The following is a 16,334-nucleotide window of genomic DNA, read 5'->3' as shown; positions in this document are numbered from 1 at the left end:
AAAAAAAGAATTGACATTTCTTATTCTCAATATATGGAAGACTTGAAATAAAAGAATATGAAAAGGAATGAGAGATTATAATGAATGTATAGAAATCTTCGTTTAAACACCAACTCCATTTTCTTGGAAAAAAAAAAACTTCATCAAGAAAATTTTTAACATCACCTGGAAAGACCGAGGAGATTGCTACATTTCTAAAATTGTTATGTTCTACAATACTCCTCCAGATGCAAATATTTCATATTTTCTGTTTTGTCTGGTGGAAAACTGTCCATAGCAATAAGGAGTAAAGTGCTGATCTAAATGGGGGCATTTTGGGACTTAGCATATTTGCATCCTCCACATTCCACTCCAGGAAACTTTGCTAGGCATAAAATGCGCAGGAACAGAATTTTAGGAATGATCATGTCCAACATTAGAAGCAAAGTAAAGATGACCCCTGGACACCCAATTTTCTGACTCTACATCTGTCATAGGTGGCAAGATAAGAGGAATCGTGTCACAGATAAAAAAGTAGGGTCGGAGAATACCAGAGAACAGTTGGTTGAATGTATAGATGTAAGACCCATTTGTTACATTGTAAAAGGAGATTTCACCTGCTTCATAGTCCAAAAAAATCCCAATGCAGTGAGGCCGTTCCAGGTGGAGGAGAGGCACTGATGGGGAGGCAAGGACCATGTACTCATTCCCTTTCAGCAGCCACATGGCCCAGACTCCGTTCTCAGGAGAGGGTGTGGCCTCCCCCTTTCTCAGCACGGTGTCTTGACAGACTCCTACACCCCACTCTGCTCTTTCTCCTACCATGACCTCCCAGTAATGCCTCCCTGAGGAGAAGTTCTGCAAACCCAGGACACAGGGCCATGTGTCAAATCGCTCAGGGTTGTTGGGGAGATCCCTCCACAGCTCTCCGTCCTGCACACTGCGCAGATCAGCAGTCAAGAGGAGGCTAGGGTGCGCTGTGACAGGGTCCAGCTTGACATCAACTGTGGGAAGAATTTTGTGGGACATTGAAAGGTCAGAAAAGATAGGCAAAAACTTAGGAAGCTACAACATTATGGATAATAGTCTATAATATCCCCCATTTCTCTCTTTCTATTAACTCCTAGAGAAAACAAAATAAGTATTTTCCCTTGCAGGTGACTGAGTATTTTCTCCATCACTTCCTTGTATTCCTCAGCTACCTCTACATGTTTCAGGACTCAGCATTGCCCCCAGCAAAAACATAACCATTGATAATGTGACAAACCATGTGTGTGATCATTTAGATTCCTTTCACCTAAATTCAGGTGTTCTTGATGTTCTTGAGAAGATCTTCTTCATATATTTGTTTTTCTTAAAATCCATAGGAAAATTTCTTTAATTTGAAATCCACTACTTTCAAAGTTATACTGTGGTACACAGAATTCTTCAGACCCTGGTGCTACTCTCATGATTATGTTATATTATTTGAGAAAAGGAAGATTATCTAAGTGGATCTAATCTAATCACATGAACCCTTAAAATGGGGATCTTAGTCTTACAACTGTCAGAACTACATTATGCCTATAAACTGAATAAGCTTGGGAATGGATTCTTCCCCAGCCTCTTCAGAGGAGACCAGCCTGGCCAACACCTTAGTATTGATCTTGTGGAACCCTAAGGAGAGAAATTAGCTGATCCCACATGGATGTCTCATCTGCATAGCCATGAGCTTGTGGTTTCAAGCAGATACATCTGCAGTAATTTGTTATACAACAATAGAAAACTAATATTATTGTTGTGAAGTCCCAGTCAGATTGATGTGAAATTTTACTAGTATACATGTGAAATCTCAGTGAAGAAGGGGGATGTAAAATATTCAGTGTCTTCCCTTTATAAACATTCAAAAATAGTAAATTTCATCAATATAGCTTTATTTTTAATATCATAATAACAAATACTATTACAATAACCACTTCTAGTGATCTTGTTTTGAAACCTAAATCTGAGTGAGTCATGTAATACCTCGTCTCTGCTAACCCACTTAGCCACCCTCAGAGCAGCCCTTATCATCTCCATCTGACAGATGAGGAGAATCAGAATTTATGTAATCTTCCCACATTCTAGAGGTCATAAATAACAGATTGAGATGTGGTTTTCCGTGGAATTGTGCTAGGTATATTTAATGTATGTTATGTCTTTACACATCATTTTCCATCCAGAACACTTCCTTGCTCCATTTATAACAAAATAAATCTGTGACATGGTTGTTAATATGGTCTATCTCCAATTCCCCCCCACCGCTTTTCTTAGATTCAACTGCTCATCACGATATAACAATACTGTAACCAAACTGTCTGTGTCCATCTCCCCAGCGACCTCCACACTGATGAGTTCACCTTAAATTACTTTTCTACAGCTTTCAGTGCTGTTGAAAATACCTTTGTTCTGGACAACCTTCTTTCTCTTCCCCACAGACAACAATCATCATGCTTTCCATCTCTCTCTTCTCCTTACTCCTTGATATTTCCTTTCCTGCTCTCCCCTCCTCTTCATCACTGCCATCAGAGAAATCAGTGTCTCAGGACCTGGACCTTTTCTGTCGTCTCAGTACACAATAGTTCCTGGGCTGGCTGCCTCATTGATTTAATTAAATTCAATTCATATGCTTACTGATTCCAAATGCATATCTTTACCTTAGACCTTTCTCCTGAAACTGCATATTTGCAAAATCATTTGCCTACTTGACATCAAACTTTCAATATTTAACATTCATCACAACATTGATATGCTCAAAATCCAACTCCCCTCCTTCTGCTTCACCTGCCCTTTAACCATCAATGCCATTTACATTACACTAGCTCTGGAGATTTAAAGCTTGGGATCATTTTAGACTTTCCTCTTTCTCTGACAACTCATATCTAATCCAACAACAGATTGTGCCAGCTCTACCTTCAAACTATGCCAAGATTCTGTCCACACCTCAACACCTCCAACAGTACCACCCCAATCCAATCCATAATCATCTCTGATGGAATTATTACAAAGCCTCCTGATTGCTTTTTCCACCTAAAGACTTGTCCCTTTGGATGTATTCTCAATGAAGCATACAGAGTGAGCCTCTCAAAACGTTAACATTTGCAGCTTTACACTGATCCTATTTACTCAAAGGTTAAGCATCCTCTTCTCAGTGACCTGCCTGTACCACCCTGTGCTAGTTGGTCTTGTCCTGGCCTCTCTGATTCTCTTCTTGTTTACTCTTCCCCAGCCACAGAGACCTCCTCATATTCCTAAACACATCTTCTATATTTCTATCTCAGGCCTGGGCACTCATGGTTTATGTTGCCTGAAAAGTTTTCCTTCAGATCAAATATCTGATGACTTATCCCTGAATAGGCCCTCCTTGATTGACAAATTCAAATTCAGATGCCCTACCCCAAGAAATTCTGGCCACCCTTACCTTATATTCTGTATAATCTTCTAACATTCTGTGTATTTTGCATAATTTAAGTAAATATTTACAACACAAAATTATGGATTTATAGGGTGTTTTGTTATTGTCCAATAATATATTTTAATACTTAGAAAAGTGACTGGCATAAATTCAATTTATTGAATTGATTTATTAATTATTTAATTCAGTAAAAGAAATGGGAATATGAGGACACCAATTATGGGAGTGTAACAAATTGTAACAATTCATGCAGTTAGTATATATTAAGGTGTCCATCATTGAGCAGGAGCAAGACTGCTAACATGGGTTTTCTCATTATGGGTCAAAACTGTCTCCCTGTAAGTAGTGAAACCAGTATTTAGCCTACTTTGTTTTCATTGCTGCATATAACTTGGATTTTAAAAAGAAATACAGGGGTGCCTGGATGGCTTAGTCAGTTGAGTGTTCAACTTTGGCTCAGGTCTTGATCTCATAGTTTGTGAGTTTGAACCCCATGTCAGGCTCTGTGCTGATAGCTCAGAGCCTGGATCCTGCTTAGGATTTGGTGTTTCCCTACTTTTTTGTCCTTCTTCTGTTCATGTCTGTCTCTTTCTCTCAAAAATAAAAATAAACATTAAAAAATAAAAAATACAAATATTGAATCTATATGTGTTTTAAAGAAGAGCATAATCAGACCTAAAGACAAATTTATGTCACCACAGTTTTTCCTGAACAAAAGTAACTGACTGAATATATTTGGCTTCATTGACTACCTAACTTAAGCTACTCCTCAAGTGATAATAAATAAATCAAGATATTAAATAAATCAAAACTCTTACTATTTGATGTACTGTAATGCAGAATTTTTTCTGTTTTCAAATATGATTCATTTAGTCTTCCAAACAATACATTTGCCAGCATTTAATAAACAGGGAAATGGATATTCATTGGAACTAATTTTATTTGTATCACAGTTCATAAGCTATGAACCACACTTTCAAGCCTAATTGTTCTAACTAAATGTAGTTAAAATGGGTGTTAGTAACTCTGATATTCTTTATAATTATACACACATATCCCAGTTCTCTTTCTTCTGAGCAAAGTGCTCTCTCCCACCCACTCCTATAACTTGGCATGACCACATGACTCACTTTAGTTAATAAAATCTTTAGGGAAGCCAGTGTCCCACTTTAGTGTGGATGGCTTTAGGAGTAGTGCCTAATTCACCATAACTATGCCCTTTCCCAAAGTTACCAGCAACAGAAAGGGCGTTGGCTCTATCTGCATGGCTCCCAGAGGGAGATGAAGTGAAACAAAAGCCTCCATAATCCAGAAGGAAACCAATGGCATGATATAAAAATAGGCCTTTACTGATTTTAGTCAGTGAACTTTGGGTTCTGTTTGTTGCTGCAGACTGACTTGTACATTAACACATTACCATAACAGCCAAACCATAGTTTCCGTAGCTCCCCAAGATCAAGGACACAGGCTACCTTGGAACTTTCTCAACATTTCCCTCATCCCAGGGATGCGACACATTGTCTTCAGCTCCATGGGGATGGTCTCCGGTTCCAGATGTGTGACATCCTTACTTCTGGGAAGGACACCGAACCGATATTTCTCAGTAGGATTTATCCACCAGCATCCTTTTCATCCCCACCCATTCCCTGATTCAGGAAGTAAACATACCTGCTCAAGGCTTCTCTCACACCCTGAAAGTAAAAGAGAAATATAAGCAGGTGTGAATCAGGCCTCTGAACTGCTGTTGACAGATTGGAAACAAACCATAAACATCTGTTTAGGAATAACTGGAAATAATTAACCATGAAGATGAAACTAGGGGAGATATGAATCTCTCTTACTTAACCAAATCCAAAAATTGACTGTTGACTTTTCTCATGAATTTTAACATAATAGAATCAGTTTGCCTCTATTTGGATAGAATAAGACTAAACAAAGTTTAGGTTAACTCCTATGTTATTAGCCAATTGAATTATTTTCTGAATTGATAATTCTGACATTTGGATATTTTAATAAAGAGTTACATTCTGGTAATGAACATAGATGAAATGAGGGTAAAAATATATCATAAATGTCTCCAGAATTTATTTGAGGGATGATGAAAGGTATAGACATAAAATGTTACTCTCAATATCTCTGTAAGAAAACTCCAAATTTCTCATTCTTTGAACCAACCCACCATCGCTATGAACACATATGTAAGTAGGTTTCCTGACTGGATAAAAAAGAAAATCATTAATTAATAGCAACATTTATCTCAAAGGACATTATTTAAACTAATCACCTGCCTTACATTTTCCTTTTCCCTCTAAAAATAGCCATAAGTCAGATAAGTTTTGAGAAGGTATAAAAGCAGGGAAATAGTTACTTTTAATGGGACCATTAGGTTTTTGGGGGTAAAATGCTGCTTATTAGAACTGAGGAAGAAAGGGAAAGGTGGATATAACAATCAAACTAATTTTAGAATATATTCTCTCTAAGATTTGTACTATAAATTATTTTAACATCTTTTGGTGCTAATAATTGCTAGATTTAAATGGTGTGTTTTGTGGGGCACCTAGGTGGCTCAGTCAGTTAAGTATCCAACTTCAGCTTGGGTCATAACCTCAAGGTTCATGAGTTCAAGCCCCATGCCCACCTTTATGCTGACAGCTCAGAGCCTGGAGCCTGCTTTGGATTCTGTGCCTCATTCTCTCTCTGCCCCTCCCCCACTTGTGCTCTATCTCTCCAAAATAAATGTAAATAAAAAACTTAATGGTGTGTTTTGAGACATGGCAAGATAAGACAATGAATATTATTATTGAAAATGTTAGGAGCCCCTCGGTGGCTCAGTTGGTTGGGCGTCTGACTTCAGCTCAGGTCATGATCTCACAGCTTGTGAGTTCCAGCCCCAGGTCGGGCTCTGTGCTGACAGCTCAGAACCTAGAGACAGTTTTAGATTCTGTGTCTCCCTCTCTCTCACTCTCTCTCTCTCTGCCCCTCCCCCACTCACACTCTGTCTCTTTCAAAAATAAATATTTTAAAAAATGAGTAAAAATTTTTAAAAAATAAAATGCTATGGGTCCTGTGTATATTTACTGTTGGAATTCAGAAAATTAATTCCTTTCTCATGCTTAGTTTTCTCACAAGGAAATGAGCATAGTAATAATAATAATAAATTTTACTTAGACATAGGTATATTGAAGGCAATATGAATTAAATAAGGTGAAATAAATAAAAATACTTTGTAAGTTCATTCATTCAATGACCCCCTCCAACTATGAGTGCTGTTTACTCATTGTACTTGTAAACATTATACAGATAGTTAATATAAACATTTATTTCATTGCACTTTCTGTGTCTGGAGCTGACTCAGACAAGGTAAAATCTGTGGGTCAGTGGCTAAGGGATGATATGAATTACTTAGTCCAAAATCTCCTGATGAGTCACAGGGGATGAGACACAATGAAATATGTCCAGAAATTTTCTACTGCAGTGGAGTCTATCATGATAATACACATACATTAATAACAGTGGCTTTTGCTGTTAACTTGTGATTTTGATGACTTCATGAAGAGTTAAAAATATACATTTCTCTGTTCCTATTATTTGTGTCTCTGCTGTATGTCCCTACTGATTGTAAGGAGACTGCACAAAACCCATTGAATCCCTCTTCACCTTGCCCGGAATACACATACAATATGGACAAGGAAGTTAGTGTTTTCCATAAGACTTAATAGGAAAACTTCAAGCTGGACAAGTTAAAACATTATTTGTACGTTCATCTCTGACATTGAAATGGGTTACCAAAGACTTTTGGAATTGACCATCACTGAAATACAACATATCATCATTGACAGATTGACTATGAAGTTTTAAGAAGTGTTTTTCATGGGGCGCCTGGGTGGCTCAGTTGATTAAGTGTGTGACTTAGGCTCAGATCATGATCTCAAGGCTCATGAATTTGATCCCCACACCGGGCTCTGTGCTGATACCTCAGAGCCTGGAGCCTGCTTCAGATTCTGTGTCTCCCTCTCTCTACCCCTCCCCTGCTCACACACTCTCTCAAAATAAATACATAAATAAATAAGTAAATGTTAAAAAAAAATTAAAAAGAAGTGTTTTTCAGGAAGCATAGCATAGATTGTCCATTTTCTGGTTAACATTATAGGTAAGATATTGAATTAATTTTACGTTTTAAAAATACTTAAATTTTTGTGTCTACTGTGAACTATTTTTTTTTAATGTTTTATTTATTTCTAGGAGAGAGAGAGACAGCGTGAGCAGGGGAGGGTCAGAGAGAGAGGGAGTCACAGACTGAAACAGGCTCCAGGCTCTGAGCTGGCAGTCAGCACAGAGCCCGACGCGGGGCTCGAACCCACGAACCGCGAGATCATGACCTAAGCGAAAGTCGGACGCTTAACCGACTAAGCCACCCAGGCGCCCCTACTGTGAACTATTTTATACAATTCTGTATGGTCCCTTTTCACTCTGATGCTAGGACTTAGAATTAAGGTGTCTCACACATACATTCTAGGGTGTCCTTGTCCTAAAAAGCATGAAAACCTGTGTGATTTTTCTCTGAAAGCGGCTGTTCGGCTGTTCATCCCTGTGGTCTGGCACTTGCGCCTCCCTGTGCCTGAGACGCCCAGGCTCACCTCCAGCAGCCCCAGAGCCGGGCGTTGGAACCTCTCCTCTAGCTCCTCAGCCAGCTCCTTCAGAGACCTGCTCTGCTGCCCCAGCCGGTTCTTGCTGTCTCTTAGTCTCTGCAGGGTGGCTCGCTCCTCCTCCTCCAGCCTCCGCAGCTGCAGCTGCTCCTCGTGGGCCAGGAAGCCACGGTACTTCTCAAACTCCAGCCTGAAGCGCTGCCTCTGCATCTCCACTTTCTCCTGGAATGAAGCAGGGGATCAGAGCATCAGCAATGGGAGCACATGCAGATATGGGACAGGGAGGCCGGAGGCAATGTATGTGAACCAATGGGCTGCATTTTAACATGCAGAAACCAGAGGCCACTAGAGTTTGAGAATGACCTCTGGATTTGGGTTCCCTTTTTGCCATGGAATAATTAGTGAAGGGTTACAAAATGCAGAAACTCAGATCTTGCATATGGAGCTACTGATTTTGTAAGTCTGTGCTCAGGTCAAGATTGAAAATAATTGACTTGGATTATTAGCCTAAAAAGAACAAAAATTATCAGTAAATATTTAACTACATATAATATGCACAGTGATAGAAAAAGATAAGACTCAATATAGAAGAAAAATGCAGCCTAAATTTCCCTACCCTAATATCTGTCTGAGGATAGAGTATAAGACAAATTTTTAAGAAAGAATTAGAAAATTAGGAAAGAATTAGAAGAATATATGAGCACCTCGTGGTTCAGTCCATTAAGCCTTGCACTCTTGATTTCAGGTCAGGTCATGATCTCACAGTTCATGAGTTTGAGCCCTACAATGGGCTTTGTGCTTACAGTACAGAGCCTGCTTGAGATTCTCTCTACCTCTGTCTCTCCCTCCCCTGCTCTCATGCACATGCATGTGCTTGCTCCATTGCTCTCTCTCTAAATTAAAAAAAAAGTGTAATTAGAAAAAATATAGAAAATTATCACAGAATAAGTGTTATTTGGAAAAGGACAAATAATAAAAATACTCTATAAAATAAGCCCTATATATGTTGTAAATTATGTACATATAACTTCTATGTATAGTTTCTCAATCTTGACCCTAATGATATCTTACCAGATGATTCTTTATTATGAGTTTCTGTGGGCTATCCTGTGCATTGTTTTGTGTTTGGCAGTATGCCTGCCCTTCACCCATGAAATTCCAGTAGCAAACCCATTCCCACCCAGTTGTGAGAATCAAAAATATATACAGACATTGCAAAATATCCCCTGGAGGGTAAAATCACTGCAGATTGAGAACACTGTGTGTGTATGTGTGTGTGTGTGTGTTTGTGTGTGTTAAGTGAAAAAGCTGATGAACTGTAAAAAAACAAAAAAGATATGTATATGAATTACTGAAAAGAGGCTGAAAGTTCTCATTATCTTGCTATATGTAAGATGATCACTAATAGCTATATTTTATATCTATCAATTCGGTGAAATATTTATTATGTCATTCATCCAATGAATATATATACATACATTTCATGTGTATATACGTATTTGTATATATGCATTTATATATATGTCATTCATGAAATGAATATATATATAAATATATATACACACATACACAATCATATATTTTAAACTAGTGTTGATAGTTTTTTATGAGACTCTTTTCTAGGTACTAGGAATGGAGCAGTAAATTATAGTAAGATCAAGATCAGTAAAACTATTTATAATTTGGATTAGGGTAGAATTAACAGAGATAAAAAGAACACACATACATGATATAATTTGCAGGGATGGAAGATCCAGGATGACACTGAGATGTTTCCCTAGAGCAAGTATATAAATGCAACAAAAGTACTGGAGCAGGGAAGATGGCTGAACAGTAATTTAATGACGCAAACTTGGATCTTTCAGACAAGCCAGTCTCTTAAAGTTCCAAGAATCTCTTACCTTCCAAATGATGGTTTTCTTCCCCACATTGACCTCCTGAGTCAAGGCCTCCTCCATCTTCTTTCTTACCATTTCCAGGGCCCTCTGGAGCTTTACCTGTTTGGGAAGATATGCTGAACCCATTATAGATGCCCTACTTCAGTACCTAACATCAAACAGATATATGGGGAAATATAAAGATCAATTAAAACAGGTTTTAATGAACACATGAAAATATTCAGACTCATTAACGATTAAGTAAAATATAAATATATTTTAAGTATTAATGCCAGATATAATCAAAGACTTATCTAAATATATGTTCATTGCAGTATTATTTAAAATAGTAGGACTCTCTTTCCTCTGGGCTGTGGAGATTTCATCCAGACTAAGGAAGATCTGGAAACTTAGGAGCCACGTGAGCCAGGGCCACAGCTGCATTGGGAAACACGGAAGCACCCAGGAGTTTGGGGTAATGCTGGCTGCGTGCATCACCATAGGATCAACCTCCACAAATATCACCCAGGTTACTTTGGAAACGGTGGTATAAGTGAGACATTACCACTTAAAGAGGAACCAGTGTGTCTGCCCAACTGTTAGCCTTGATAAACCTTAGTCAGTGAAAAGATACAGGGAAATGCTGCAAGAAACAAGTCAGGAGCTGCCCCCATCATTGATGTGGTACAATCTGGCTACTAGAAAGTTTGGGGAAAGAGAAAGCTCCCAATTCAGCCTGTTACTGAGAAGGTCAAATCCCTATCAGAACAGCTGAAGAGAAGATTAAGGGTGTGGTGAGGGGGATGTTAAGAGGTTACATCCTGGTAGTTCAAAATGTTAACAAGTGCTTTTCAAAATTAATTAATTAATTGATTAATTAAATAAAATTAAATAAAATAGAATTGTAACTTAAAATGTCATCAATAGGAGAGTGAGAAAAATGTATTTAAAAATTTTTTAATGTTTTATTTCTTTCTGAGAGAGGGAGACAGCATGAGCAGGGGAGGGTCAGAGAGAGAGACAGCATGAGCAGGAGAGGGTCAGAGAGAGAGGGAGATACAGAATCTGAAGCAGGCTCCAGGCTCTGAGCTGTCAGCACAGAGCCCGATGCAGAAAAATGTATTTTATATTAACATGATGGAACTAAAATAGTGTGTTGCAAAATACTGAATGACAAGAAACATTCACAATTATAATGTCAGTGGAAATAAGTATATTTTATATAGTATGCCACCAATTTTGGGTAAAAAATGTGCTTGTAATGGATATATAAAAAGCAGGTAGCATCAAATGTTCAGTAAACAAAATTGTGTCTTAATTAGTGTTTGGTTTAAAGTGACATTATGCCCTTTTTTTTTTTTTTCTTTTATGGGGCACCTGGGTAGCTCAGTCGGCTAAGTGTCCGCCTCCAGCTCAGGTCATGATCTCAAAGCTCATGGGTTCTAGCCTCGCGCCCGGCTCTGTGCTGACAACTAGCTCAGAGTGTGAAGTCTGTCTTCCGATTCCATGTCTCCCTCTCTCTGACCCTCCCCTGCTCACGCTCTCTCTCTCTCAAAAATAAATAAAATATTTAAAAAATTAAAAATAAAATAAAAATAAAGTGATGTTATGCCTTTTTAAAAATAATTTGATTTAAAGTTTATTTATTTTGACAGAGACTGAGTGAGTAGGGGAAGGGAAGAGACAGAGGGAGACAGAAGATCCAAAGTGGGCCCTGAGCTGATAGCAGAGCGCCCAATGTAGTGCCTCGAACTGGTGAACCAAGAGATTATGACCTGAGCTGAAGTAAGACACTCAACTGACTAAGCCACCCAGGCACCCCAAAAGTGACATTATTCCTTATATCTATATATTTCAACCTCTTAAAATTATTTGTTGATTTATAATAAGAAAATTGTTTATTGTTATTTGGTCAAACGAAACCTTGCAAATTACTAACGCTTAAATGAAAAGAAGATATAGAATATCATAAATCTTATGAGGAATTAAAAAAAAAAAAAACAGAAACTGAGTCTCCTTTACCCTGGAAACCCCTGCTAGAAGTAAACATATATTTTATCTATAGAGAACACCCATAAAGATACATGCATATGCATATTTTTAAATTTGTCCCAAGTCATTCAATAAATCTTAGAGGGAAAAAAAACTCTTCCTAAAGCCATTTAATAAATGTTAAACAACAATTGACTTTAAAAAGAAGACTTCTATAATCTTATCCATAGTGCTGTACATAAACTAGCAGTAGAATTTCTGGAAACATTTGACAAGATGGGGAAAGTGGCATTGGATTTAGTGTTTGCAAGAAACAGAACCGTGACACTTAGAGTTAGAGGAAAGCTCCCCCTGGGCAGAAGAAACTGTGAGCAAATGCAAGGAGGTAAAAAAAAGACGTGGCCTGTTTGGGGACCACAGTGGTCAGGCTGGTGTTGATGGTCCTCATGGTTGGTTACGACAAGAACTGTGGAAACAGAACTTAAGGCCCTAGAAAGTCTTGACTGACTGGCAAAGGAGTTTAAAAGATATGTATGTGGTATTTAATTAAGGACTACTCAAATATAAGGAACTTCTTGAGACATATTACATGTAGCCAAGTTACAATGAGGTATCTTCTGGATAAAAAGAAAGGAGAAAGAACATAATTCAAAAGCATAGCTAGAAGGGAGTTGGCACCCAAATTTTATAGATGACAACCAAAAAAACAAAAACAAAAACAAGAGCTAAGAGATATTTCCAGGTATGTCAGATAGGAAGTTGAGGTGGGAAATGTACCAAAACCTTGATTTAAAATAAAGTTAAGGGGCACTTGGATGGGTCAGTCAGTTAAATACCCAAGTTTGGATCGGGTTTCTGAGTTTGAGCCCTGCATCCACTCTGTGCTGACAGCTCAGAGCCAGGAGCCTGCTTTAGATTCTGTGTCTTCCTCTCTCTGCCCCTTTCCTGCTCACACTTAGTCTCTCAAAAATAAATAAACAAAGGGGCGCCTGGGTAGCTCAGTCAGTTGAGTGTCCAACTTCAGCTCAGGTCATGATCTCATGGTCCATGAGTTCAAGCCCTGCATCAGGTTCTGGGCTGACAGTTCAGAACCTGGAGACTACTTCAGATTCTGTGTGTCTCTCTCTCTCTTCGCCTCTCCAGCTTGCATACTCTCTCTGTCTCTCTCTCTCTCTCAAATATAAATAAACATTAAAAATAAATAAATAAACATTAAAACATCAAAAAATATTAAAAATAAAAAAATAAGATACTAACATTATTACTATTCAATAGTAATAGCATTATTACTATTTTAGAAATTCAATATTTGCAAATTATTTTGTTGTGATAGTACTCAGTTAAACATGTCAGTAAATTAAAGATGACTGATCTCTTTGTGATAGTAGCTGTTCCAGATGTTGGGAATTTAAACATGATCAGATGGGGCACCTGGGTGGCTCAATTGGTTAGGCATCTGACTTTGGCTCAGGTCATGATCTCATTGTTTGTAAGTTCAAGCCCTGCATCAGGGCTGTCAACACAGATCCTCCAGGCTCCAGCACAGAGCCTGGAGCCTGCTTCGGATCCTCTGTCCCCCTCTGTCTCCATCCTTCCCCTGCTCTCTCTCTCTCTTTCAAAAAAATAAATAAATAAACATGATCAGAATATGTCAAAGAACTCTTGAATCAAGAGTATCAGTAGGAAAAATTCTATTAGAATTTCACAGATGCTACTTTGGGGGCCAAATACCCCAATACATGTCACCTCTTCATTGAGGATGCTCACATCATCAGTCCACAAATAGGTGATGAATAGAGACTGGCCTTTGTGCTTACCTACCGGACTCTTACTTCAGAGCACACATGCATCTGCAGACTTTAAAGGTAATCAGAGCTGTGTACTCACCAGACACTATTCTTTATTTTTTTTTAATTTTTAATGTTTTACTTATTTCTGAGAGAGAGAGAGAGAGCGAGAGAGCATGAGCAGGGAAGGGTCAGAGAGAGAGGGAGACACAGAATCTGAAACAGGCTCCAGGCTCTGAGCTAGCTGTCAGCGCAGAGCCCTACCTGTGGCTCCAACCCACTGTGAGATCATGACCTGAGCCGACATTGGACGCCCAACGGACTGAGTCCCCCAGGCGCTCCTTACCAGACACTATTCTTAACAAGTGTCCAAACCCCAGCGTTATTTTGGTGACAATATTAATCAACATAGAAGCATTATGAAAAAGAAGGCATTACATAACTGAGAGTTATTAGGAAGCATTCAAAATAAAGATGTGCACCTGCAACCAAGAACCAATTGAATAGCACAGGCCTCCACATCAGGCGTCCGTCTCGCTGTCGGAACCAGAACATCAGCATCAGGAAGAATAAAACCAAGAGGAGGGGAGCCTGCGCGGCGCAGTCAGTTGAGTGTCCAACTCTTAACTTGGGCTCAGGTCATGATCTCAAGGCCTCTGGGTTCCATCCCCACAAGGGGCTCTGTGCTGTGCCTGCTGGGTATTCTCTCCCTTTCTGCCCCTCCTCTGTTTTCTCTCTCTCTCTCAAAATAAATAAATAGGCTTTGGGGGAAAAAAAAAAAAGATAAAACTAAAAGGCTAGGGAAGCCTTCCTTCATGGGAAAGGGGACAGTCTAAAATAATGGTGCGGTTCAGGTCCTGAACAGAGTTCCCAAAAGGGTTACCGTGGACAAGGCTAGGAGACCCAACCTGACTGCCAGCTGTGAGGGACGGGCTGTGGGAAGGGCCTGGAGTTCTTCAGAGCAGGATGGCATCGTGTGGATTGTCTCTAGGCGAGCCACTAACACCCGCGGCGCAGCCTGTTCAGCTGTCTGGGCCGCGTTTCCAGACGCCCAGTCCTGGTACCTGTCCGCGTGCGCTTGCGGGGTGCGCGCTGGGCTCTCACCTGGTAACAGCGCGCCGCCTCTTGCAGAGGCATCGTGTGGTGGCCCCTATGTTCGGAGGTGGTGTCGCAGACCCAGCACAGCGCCTCCTGGTCCACCTCGCAGAACAGGGTCAGCTCCTCAGCATGCTGCACGCACAGGCGCACGCCCACGGGCCCCGCGCCGAGCCCCAGGTGCCGCACGCTCTCCACCAGGCTCGCCAGCTGCCGGTTGGGCCGAAAGCTCTCGAGCCCAAAGGGAGCCCGGCACTGCGGACAGGCGTAGCGGCCGCCCTGCGCGCTGTCAGACTTCTCACAGAACTCGGAGATGCACCTGAGGCAGAAGCTATGGCCGCAGGCCACGCTGACCGGGTCCTGCAGGAAATCCAGGCACACGGGGCACCTGGCCTCCTCGCGCAGCCGCTCCCCAGGGGCCCCCGAGGCCATGGCCGGCTGGACGTCGCCTGGCCGCTCTGATAGTAGCGCTCCCTTCCCAGCTGCGCGCACTATCTGCGCCCGTGGTCTGGCACACAAGGGAGGGGCCCTACCGCGTCAGTAGAAGCAGGCCCAGGAAGGGTTTATCCGCTGGCTCCGCTCCAAGAGTCCAGCCACTCCCGGGGAAAAGTTGCAGCTCAGACAACCCTCAGTTACAAGGATGAAATTAACATTTTAAAAAAGTGTTAAATGTTAAGCCTGGCCTCCTAGGAAACCGAAGTCTTCTAACGGAACCCCTCACACTGTACCTTAACAGGCCCCTGATCTCATGTTTTCACTGCCAGTGCTTTTGGAGAGAGAGATGCTGAGCTCCTTCCTTTCATTATTTTCTGAACTACTCTATGGTCTTCGTATCATTATAAGGCATAAAATTTCTTAAAATCTACTCCAAATTTAATTTGTCTACCCTGATTAATTAGCTCATGATAAAGAAATGAGCAGGAGAACCCGGGTGGCTCAGTCCGTTAAGCACTTGACTCTTGATTTAGGCTCAGATCATGATGTCTGCGTTTGTGAATTGGAGCAGGGTGTGGGGCTCTGCATTCCTAACGCAGAGACTGGGTTTCTCTCCGCCCTCCCACCCTTCCAGTTCTCTCTTACTTTCTCTCTCAAAATAAATAAACTAAAAAAAAAAAGTAAGAAGTGAGTAGATGAGATGGGCTGCTATGAAGATACAGCAATAGATGTGTGTAGGATAATGGCAGGTGTGTAGTCCAGCAGTGACTCAGATCGTAGCATGTGGTGTAGTTCAGTGAGGGCCCCATAGGACTGCATACCTGTTATCACTCTTGCAAATCTTAGGCTGAGGCTTTCCTCAGAAGGAATAATTCAAGCAGAGTCCATCAGTGCTCCCTCACCTCTGCGATGGGGGAGACCAAGCAAGATGAATAAGGAGCAAGATAGTTTGAAGAGAAGATATGATCTCACACAGGATAAGTATGGTGAGGCCATGAGGTCACCTGAAAGGTGGCAAACGCAGGGAGTGTCTGTCACTGAGCATCCTGTAACTTCCTTTCTGTGGAGTTTGGAGCGATGGTGAGTGTGC

General features: G+C 40.5%; 1 protein-coding gene across 1 annotated transcript; it reads right to left on the bottom strand.

Moving 5' to 3' along the window:
• Positions 1 to 393: 393 nt before the first annotated feature.
• Positions 394 to 15,241, bottom strand: TRIM58 (tripartite motif containing 58). The gene is made up of 6 exons (XM_077775955.1): positions 14,819 to 15,241; positions 9,960 to 10,055; positions 8,050 to 8,280; positions 5,081 to 5,103; positions 4,885 to 4,985; positions 394 to 983 (listed from the first exon to the last, which is right to left on the bottom strand). Exons 1-6 carry the CDS (start codon positions 15,239 to 15,241, stop codon positions 394 to 396), a joined length of 1,464 nt encoding a protein of 487 aa, XP_077632081.1.
• Between the last annotated feature and the right edge of the window lie 1,093 nt (positions 15,242 to 16,334).

Source organism: Crocuta crocuta, unplaced genomic scaffold, assembly GCF_008692635.1.
Source record: "Crocuta crocuta isolate KB4526 unplaced genomic scaffold, BGI_CrCroc_1.0 scaffold520, whole genome shotgun sequence".
Classification (NCBI taxonomy): domain Eukaryota; kingdom Metazoa; phylum Chordata; class Mammalia; order Carnivora; family Hyaenidae; genus Crocuta; species Crocuta crocuta.
Note: the sequence above shows the minus strand (reverse complement) of the source record. Positions and strands in the feature narration are given on the sequence as shown.

Bases quoted from the DNA above. Each gene is read 5' to 3' on its own strand.
- TRIM58 (XM_077775955.1), bottom strand. From the start codon at position 15,241: ATGGCCTCGGGGGCCCCTGGGGAGCGGCTGCGCGAGGAGGCCAGGTGC. The intron at 5,104-8,049 runs GTGAGCCTGGGC...TTTTACTTTCAG, and splicing joins CGGCTCTGGGGCTGCTGGAG to GGTGTGAGAGAAGCCTTGAG. The intron at 4,986-5,080 runs GTATGTTTACTT...TGTCCTTCCCAG, and splicing joins GTGAGAGAAGCCTTGAGCAG to AAGTAAGGATGTCACACATC.